The 9,420-nt window shown below is 43.1% G+C and overlaps 1 protein-coding gene across 1 annotated transcript in view; it reads left to right on the top strand.

The window, feature by feature from the left end:
• The first annotated feature begins 5,479 nt into the window (after positions 1–5,479).
• The window catches only part of LOC105534679 (low-density lipoprotein receptor class A domain-containing protein 3-like), a 138,388-nt gene continuing 134,447 nt past the window's right edge, over positions 5,480–9,420 (top strand). Inside the window, exons 1-3 of the mRNA XM_011973472.1 lie at positions 5,480–5,565; positions 6,433–6,530; positions 7,332–7,466. Of these exons, the coding sequence (XP_011828862.1) occupies positions 5,480–5,565; positions 6,433–6,530; positions 7,332–7,466 (319 nt within the window). The remainder of the gene's footprint in view (positions 5,566–6,432; positions 6,531–7,331; positions 7,467–9,420) is intronic.

Here is a 9,420-nt window from a genome sequence, read left to right as displayed (position 1 = left end):
AATACAAGGACCGTGTGGAGGCTGTGAGGTTGGGAAGTGAGTGGTGACCACCGCAGGCTGGAGGAGCTGATGGGAATTGTGGGGGCTAATGACAAGGAGTTTCTCATTTATGTGTTTTGTCAAGACCCTTTGAGGTAGGAGGGGAGCCGACTTCACAGACTTTAAATGAGTTAAAGAGTACATTTACTAAGTCCTCCTGTAGACAGATTGCTTCATTTCCTGTCTTGAAGCCAGTCAGTTGCTTTTGGGAGACCACAGTGGTCCCTCGGTCCTATCTTTTAGATGTGGTTGAAGTAAACCCTGCCAGTTTAATTAACCACTAAGCGGTTCCCTTCACTCCTGCCTCCCTCCCCTCCCTCTGCCAGAGAGAGACAAGTTCTTTTTCCTGAGTATTGTGGCTTGGGAAATAGAGCTTTAGAACCCTGTGTTTTTTGGGGGTAATAATAACCAAGGAGCTTTTGAGCCTGTGATTCAGTTTTTGAAGTTGACTCTGCAGACAATTTTCTCCACCCCTAGTGAAATAAATATTGTAAAATACAATGTTCCTCTCTCCAGTTAACTGAGTAACATAATACATTTCTCAGTGACTGGTAAGCCGCAACAAGGACGAAGAAAACAAACATTTAGAGCACATTAAATATGGCTAAACGATACTGAAACATAACATCCCAGAGGATGAAATGTTTCCTGGTCCATTTATGATCTGTTCATTGAGCATTTACTATTTCCAGGGTCCTGGACCAGGCCCCATGGGACCACAGAAACCCCTAAGACTTGTCCACCATAGTTCCAAATACAATCATTCTGAAATCTGGCTGAGCCAAGTAAATAGCTGCAGAGGCTTTGGAAGAAATGTAGTGAAATCTGAGCTGTCTGGGGTCTTCGGAGAGATCTGCCACTCTGGTTAAGTCAGTCTGCTTAATAACTGAATATTTATGCCTTTCAACACCAGCAACAGGAATCTCTCTGAGATGTATCGAATCTTGGCTTTGTCAAAATGTACCTTTTTTGGTAGTAGCACAGGGTCATTCTTAGGAACATTAATTTTTAGACCAGGCTATAATACAGGGCTGCCTTTGGCTCCTTTTTAGAACTTTTTTATTAGTCTCTTTTGGAACTATCCTAGGCTGTTGTGCTTTTGGAATTCTTTTAAAAACACCTTTATTTTTATTTTTTAAATGTATGCATATATATGGAGTACAGGAGAAATTTTGTACATACATATAACGCATGATGTGATCAATTCAGGGTATTTAGGTGCCCATTACTCAAGTGCAGTACACTTTTGTTAAGTATATTCACCCGACTCTGGTTTCCTTGTATCTCACTGTATGTTTGTATTCTTTAATCCACTTCTCTTCATCTCTTTATCTTCCTCCCTTCCCCCTACTCACCCTTCCCAGTCTCTGTTATCTATTTTACCACTCTCTACCGCCACGTGATTAAATTTTTAGCTTTTGGAATTCTTGAGGTTGCTTTTTAGAGCTTTTCTGTCCCCTTCTCTGGTTGTCAGTTTTTATTTCTTGCTGCCAGTTTGTCTACAAGGCAGCAAATGACATCCCCTCTCCCTTTTTATTTGCTTTGTCCTTGGGAGCCGGTATGCAGAACTTGTTGGAATTTACATAAATGGAGAAGGCATAGACCCTGAGAGAGGTGATGGCTGGAGCCCTTTTCCTTGAGGAAGCTCCTGGCACTTTCAAGGCATGAACATTGTGATGTATATTTTGATGGTTGGGAGGTGTTTTTCTCTGGCTTGCTGCTGAGTTTGGGCTGTGTTCCTCTACCATCCTCTACTTCTGTTTTTCTGCCCTGCAAAGGATGGGGGAGATTACACTGTGTTTTATGAGGAGTCATTGACGAGGAGGAATTCTAGGTGTGGTTGTATACAAGGATATAGCTATGTCTCTTGAGCAACTATGCCCCTGAGTGTGAAAGATACTAAATATTAAGAGGTGTTTGTGGACCAGGGAGAACTTTATGATGGGAGAGTAAAAGGGAAGGAAAGTGAATGCTCACTGAAACATTTCTGCTAGACTAGACGTTGAAAAATGTTTAGTGAGGTTTCTCAAACATACTGAAAAGGAAAAGTAAAGTAAAATGAACACCTGCATTCCCAACATCCAGTTTCAAAAATGTATCACCATGTTGCTATATTTGCTTCAGAATTTTAAAATAATAAAATATTACCAAATATAATTAGAAATCTCCAGCCGTATCCCTTTGGGATCTTCTCTTTTCTCCAGAGTCATCCATTGCCCCGGACGTGGGGTTGTTTATTCCCATTCAATTTTTTTTTTTTTTCTTTCCGTATGTGTATTTTTTAATCCTGCTATGACAAGTAGCATTCTCTTGCGTGGGTAACTTGTTATGAATGGTATGTAGTACAGGACATAACCTACTACTGACACAGGATTTTTGTGGGCCACTTTGCCAGTTGGGTACCTCCACAGGCAGTGACGCTCCCCGCCCCGCCTGGGCCCTACTCCACCCCAGGTTTGCTGCTGGAGGCACCCTGCCCATTCAGCCCGCCCGTGTTATAGGTTGTACCCGTGTTCAGTAGTTCCTGAGCTCTTGTCCCATGTCCAAGAAGAATGAGGGTATGCTGAGAATTCAAAGGGTGAGTGGGGGTGGAGAATAATTTTATTGAGTGATAGAACAGCTCTTAGTTGAGAGGGAATGCGGGGGTGGTTTTCTCTCCCAGTGTGCCTGGGTCCAGGGCTTTTTATGGACTCAGAATGGGGAGTCCATGCTAATTGGTTTGTGACTATGCAAAAAAGGTTCAAGTGAAGACACCGCTCAAAGGTGGTCATGACAGTGTAGGAAACCAATTAGGAAAGGGTAGGTGTATGTAAAATAAGTGATGGTGGGGATCTATCAGAGGAAAGTGCACCAAACAGGAAGGCAGTTTCTCAGTCTGGTCCATGGATTTGACTTGTAGCTTGGCTTTCAGGCTTTAAACTGTCTTTGGCTTGGAGGTGGGGTTTCACTGGGGACCCACCCCTGTCTGCCCAGGCATTTGTCTGCTTCCTGGTACCATCACTGCTTGCTTTTCTCCCTCACCATTGTATTTGTAGGATTTATCCATCTTGACACCAGTTCATTCATTTTTCACTACAATACAGCATCAGTTGAGGCACTATGGCCCTATTTTGCCTAACACCAGCTTTTGTACATAAAGTTGTATTAGAATGTAGTATGCCCTTCATTTACAAATTGCCTATGGCTGCTTTGCAACACAATAGCCAAGTTGAGTCATTACAACAGAGACAAAAGACCAAACAGCTGCCAAAACCTACAATATTTACTATCTGGCCCTTGATAGGACCAGTTAACCAGTCCTAGCATTGTAACAGTATAACACATTGTATCTGTTCTCTTGTAAGTAAACATTTGAGCCATTTCCTTTTCTTTCTTTCTTTCTTTCTCTTTCTTTCTTTCTTTTCTTTCTTTCTTTCTTTTCTTTCTCCTTCCTTCCTTCCTTCCTTCTTTTGTTTCTTTCTTTCCTTTTTTTTTTTGAGACAGGGTCTCATTCTGTCACCCAGACTGGAGTGCAGTGGCACAGACTCAGCTGACTTCAACCTCTGCCTCTCAGGCTCAAGCGATACTCCTGTCTCAGCCTCCCAAGTAGCTGGGATTATAGGTGTGCGCCATTACCACCTAGCTAATTTTTGTATTTTTAGTAGAGACAGGGTTTCACTATGTTGGCCAGGCTGGTCTTGAACTCCTGACCTCAAATGATCCACCCACCTCAGCCTCTCAAAGTGCTGGGGTTACAGGCGTGAGCCACCGTGTCTGGCCCGTTTGAGTCCTTTCTGATTTTTTAATTTTACAAATAATGATTTCAGTAAACATTTTTGTTTCTTCAAGAGTCTTGCAATGGCTCACACCTGTAATCGGAACACTGTGGGAGGATTGCTTGAGGCCAGGAGATTTGAGACCAACCTGAGCTACATAGTAAGAACCCTGTCTCTCCAAAACGTTAAATAGTTAGCCAGGCATAGTGGTATATGCCTGCAGTCCTGGCTACTCAGGAGGCTGAGGTGGGAGGATCGTTTGAGCTCAGGAGTTTAAGGCTACAGTGAGGTGTGATTACACCACTCCACTGCAGTCAGTGACTGAGACCCCGTTTCTTAAAAAGGAAGAAAACAGAGTCTTTCTAGAGCAGAGTATATAGCTGCAAGTGAAATTACTGGGCCATGCTATGTACACCATAGGCTTTACTCTTACTGAGTGGGCCTCCCAGGTGGACGTACCAATTTACACCCCCGCTTATAGTTTATGAGACTTCCTCTCCCTCCACATTCTTGCCAATGACCTGGTACTTTAAGACCTTGAGTGTGGTAAGTCTCAGGCATAGTGGCACGTCATCACTAGTGACAGTATACATTATTTCACGTTTTTACTGACCATTTGCTGTTCCTCCTATGTCAGTTGCCTGATTACATCCTTGGCCCTTTTTTTCTATTGAGTTGTCTTTTCCTTTTTGATTTTCGAGAGTTCTTTACATATTCTGGCTACTAGTATTTTGGGTTATATTCATTAAAACCAATCTGTGACTGTGACTTGGTTTTTAAACATACATACACATACTTTTAATAGACATGTAATATGTATGTAGACATATACACGTATGTGACTTTTTTCCTTGGAAACTTTGAGAGGTTGAAAGGGTCTGAGACTGAAGGAAAAGTAAGTAGATGACATTGGTTTCAGCAAGGATGACTCTGCACAGCTTTCCCCGTCAGGAGGTTTATATAAGCTTGTGAACACTGCATCTTGGAGCACTTAGAATGCCTTTCCCAGGCTGTCTGAGTGAGCTGATGGTTACTGATGTTTTGGTTGCATAGATGTGACCCACAAGGTCCGAGAGAAGCCGAAGGTCACCATGGTGGGATGTTGATGGACACAAGGGTTTGGAGAGCTGCCTTGGACAAAAACCAAACGTGATTTGTGGTTTTGGATTTCTCCATCTTGGTTTTGGCTGAAGTCAGACCTTGGTTTTGGCTTGATCCAGTTGAGCCATTCTCTGGCCCACAGCGATGTCAATAATTAAAACTTCAATTTTCAGGCCAGACCACTTTTGTTTGACTTTACATCATTGGTCCATCATCCTCAACACTGAAAGCACTGGCTTCCTCCATTCCCCCCACCTCTTCTGACCTTTCGGATCAAACTTTTGGAATTGAATAGTTAAAATAAGAAAGTCTTCAGTTCCTCAGATTTAGATAGTGCTATGAAGTTAACCAAGTCCTTGCAGCTATGATCTCTGTGTGTTCACAATAGCTCAGTGAAGTGTAGGGAGAAGACAGATCACAACTGCCATCTTGCTGTTGAGGACCGCAGAGAGACGCTGGAGCTGGTGTGGCTCTGATCCTGTAGCAACGTAGCAATCTTCTGTGCTGGGCCTGGCGTCCATTCTGGTGCTGTACCCACCACATGCAATGCGGGTGCCGACTCAGTTCATTCCCCAAGGTCCGGGATGACCCCTCTTCATCATTACAGATACTGCTCCTCGTGGGAGGACCACACTCTGCAGGACCGAGATTTACATAATGAGGGGAATGAGTATAACATTCCCTGAGCCTGTGCTACATGTCAGACTGGGCACTGTACATTTTCCCACGGGTACCATTTAATGCTCAGATTAATGCTTGAAGTAGCAGGATCAGCTTCTTGGCTGTGGCTGGCGTAGCCATACAGGGCCAGTGCTTAGCTGAGAAGGGGACCATGCTTGGTTTTATGTTCTGCTCTTGCCATCTTGAGTTTTTAAAATAATTTTTGACAGCAGATCCCACATTTTCAGTAGGCACTGGACCTCACAAATCATGTAGAGGGTCCTGTCCACAGATAAAGCAGCTGAGACTCAGAGAGGTGAAGTCATTTGCCCAAGATTAATAAGTGGCAGAGCTGGGATTGGAGTCATTTCTACTTGGCTGATTCAGTTACTGAAAACAGAGCCCTGGAATGAAACTTGTTTGAATTTTACTGCAAGTAAATTGTACCATAGAAATACGGGTTTTCTGTGGAGATTTGCTGTTGTGTTGTTAAATAGTTTTGTGCTGACCTTGTACTGGCTGGTTGTCACACTTCTTCTTAAGGGGAGGGCGCAGATCTGTCATTTCTTTTGAGGTCTCAGAAGGTGCCCAGAATAGGAGCCTCATGGAGGAGCTGCTCAGAAAGTGGTCACTGACCAGCTAGGTTCATGGGCTTTTTTGTTTGCAAAGAAGAATTTGAGGCTCAGTTTATCTTAGTGAGTCATAAGGAATAAGTGAGGAATTAAAAGGCTGCTGCGTAGTTAGAGAACTGGAAGCATCCTATACAGCTGTGGGATCAGATCCTGTCATTACTTCCCCAGTGGCAGAGAGGTGTCAATCCCTGCCTCAGCTACTCCTTCTGTCCTGGCTTTGCTCCCTGTGTCTCTTATGCTACCAGCCGTTCACTCTTGACTCCTCCAGGATATGTGCATGAGGTTCAGGTTTTGCCCAGACCCCTCAGTGTCTGCTGGCCAGCCTTCAAGTTGACCATTTCAGGTGAGGCATTGAGAGCGTGGGGGTGGAGAGTGGCAAAATAGGTAACAGAGACCAGAGACTTGGAAGGGTGAGTGCGGGGAAGGGAGGACAATAAAGAGATGAAGAGAAGTGGGTTAAAGGATACAAACACAGTGAGATAAAAAGAAACCAGAGTAGGGTGAATATACTTAACAAAAAAGTACCGCACTTGGGTAATGGGCACCTGAATACCCTGACTTGATCTCATCATGCTTTATGTATATGTAACAGAATTGATCACATCATGCCTTATATATATGTAACAAAATTTGCATAAATAAAAAAAACAAAAATAGAAAAAAAAATTTAAAAGAATTCCAAAAGCACAACAGCCTAGGATAGTTTAAAAAGAGACTAGAAAGTTCTAAAAAGGAGCCAAAGGCAGCCCTGTATTATAGCCTGGTCTAAAAATTAATGTTCCTAAGAATGACCCTGTGCTGTCACCAAAAAAGGTAAATGTTGACGAACCCAAGATTCAGTGCCTCTCAGAGAGATTCCTGTTGCAGGTGTTGAAAGGCATAAATATTCAGTTATTAAGCAGACTGACTTAACCGGAGTGGCAGAGCTCTCCAAAGACCCCCAAGAAGTTTTAGAATGAGGCAGAGTAAGTCTTGTGTCCAGGTTTGGCTGGCCAGTCTTCCAGGATGGGCTTTGAGTGTGTCAACTTAGAAGATGAGCTTACTGCTTCCTGAGCGGGACACACCCCAGGCTGGAAGAAGTTCCATGGTCCCCAAGGGGGACTTGCTGGCCTCCCTGGTCATGTGCTATGTTTTCCCTCCGCAGCAGCAAACCCTCTGCTTTGCTCCACCGCCCGCTACCACTGCAAGAACGGCCTCTGTATTGACAAGAGCTTCATCTGCGATGGACAGAATAACTGTCAAGACAACAGTGATGAGGAAAGCTGTGAAAGTTCTCAAGGTAGGAACCTCTCAAGCTCTAAAAAGATCATTGCCACACCAGACTGCAGTGACGGAACACACTAACACACTGAAAGGCAGAAAGCAACATCCGTCCCCACTTCCAAACACAATAGCTATGTTTTTGCACTGGGCCTTGCGGTCCTTGTACAGGTAGGTACCCGTGTTTACATGGCTTTAACTGCAACACACCTACCACTTTGTATTTTGTATTGTTCCTGAATTAAATATCATGTATACATTTCTCTTCGAAACTGTAAGGTGCCCCAACTGTGTTACATACTGTCACGTTGCCCTACTGTGGTTTTCTGAGGCACTGCCTTGTTGGGGCAGTCCAGGTTGTTTCTTTCCCTTGAATGACTTCTTTGGGATAAACTCCCCAGAGTGGGATGTCTGCACAGGTGTGCGTTACACCTCAGCATGCAGCTGTTTGTTTGTTTTTTAGTTTACATTGCTGACATCATTGTCTGTGCGTGTCGGTTTTACAGTTTTACTGTACTATCACAGACATTCACAGGCATCACAACTGCTGCCCTATTTTTTTTCCTCCATTTTTGCTAATTTGGTAGTCATAGAATGACAGCCTTCCAAAATGCTTTCATTTGCATTTCTCTGATTGTGAGCAGAGTTCACGTTTTTCCCCCCCATGTTTGTTTACTGCTTCGTTTCCTTTTTTGGGAATTGCCTCCTTGTGTCTGGGCTCTTGATTTGGGGCTGTTTCATGGAAGCTGAAGGATGCAGCTGGAGGACGAGCTTTGTTAGGGAGTCTGAGGAGGACACAATGGGGTAAGGTCATGTCCTCCCTTGTTAAAACTGACCGGGTACATTTCTTTACTCGTGGACTCTTTTTTTTAGTATTTCTTCAGTGATTAGAAACACTAAGATTTAAAATGCACATCTGTTTTAAGGCATCCGAAAGAATATATATTTCTAATGTTCTAAACTGATATCATCTGTATGTAATCTTTCCTTTTTTCACTTAGTATTATGTTGCTGTGATTCACCTGTATTCTTGTTTGTTGTTGGAAATTGTTTGTCTTGACTGATGTTCAGTGTTCCACTGTATGATTGTACCATAGTTTCTATATCTAATAAAAGTGTAAAAAGAAAAGTAAGACAAAGATGGTTAACTACTTAGCTGGTGAACTCATATATTGGGAGGTAGGATAGATGATGGATAAGTTCCATGTGGTTAGGTGTAGGTTATTTTCAAGGTCCTAGCTTTTATTTTGATTGGTGTTATTAAAAATGAATGACTGAACGAACAGATGGTCATACGTAACCACTGGTAAGAGTGGGCCAGAAACCAAGGATTATGGTCAATCCAAATCTATATGCCTGAGGTCCACAGGAAAGAAAAGACAAAAATGTGTATTGGCAAAGACTTTGCTAAGATTTGTGCAGAGAACAGCTGTGGGAAGCGAGTCTTGGAGAGAATTAGCTGCTGATTGTCTCTGCCTGGAAAATGCCCTTCTTGGGTCAACCCTTCACAGGGGTTCTCAAAGTATAATCCTCAGTCCAGGAACATCCGCATCACATGAGAACTCAGGAAATGCAGTTGTTCAGTTCCCATTCCAGATCTGCTAAATCAACTGGCGAGGGTGGGCCCAGCCATCTGTGTTTTACTTAACAAGCCCTCAAGGTGATTCTAATGCACACTGAAGGCTGAGCTCCACCATTCTCCGCTCACCTTAGAGAGGTTTATAATCCTGCCATTTGCCTAGAAATTTCCAAACTTCTGACTGAATGCAATGTATTGGTGGCCTGTATACCAGATCAAATTTTTATAAAACCAAACATGCCAATGTCTTGCCAGTGATGGACACGAAATAGGGAACAAGAATACAAAATCAAGTAAGTATTAGCATAGATAGGAAGGATTGGGGAACATTTTCTATGGAGATTATTTCTTACATAGTTTCTTTTTTTGGTTGAGGGCAGGATGGAGGCTTGCT

The sequence above is a fragment of the Mandrillus leucophaeus genome, unplaced genomic scaffold (genome assembly GCF_000951045.1).
Source record: "Mandrillus leucophaeus isolate KB7577 unplaced genomic scaffold, Mleu.le_1.0 Scaffold138, whole genome shotgun sequence".
Taxonomy (NCBI): domain Eukaryota; kingdom Metazoa; phylum Chordata; class Mammalia; order Primates; family Cercopithecidae; genus Mandrillus; species Mandrillus leucophaeus.
The sequence above is the reverse complement of the archived record's forward strand: the minus strand, read 5'-3'. Positions and strand labels throughout refer to the sequence as shown.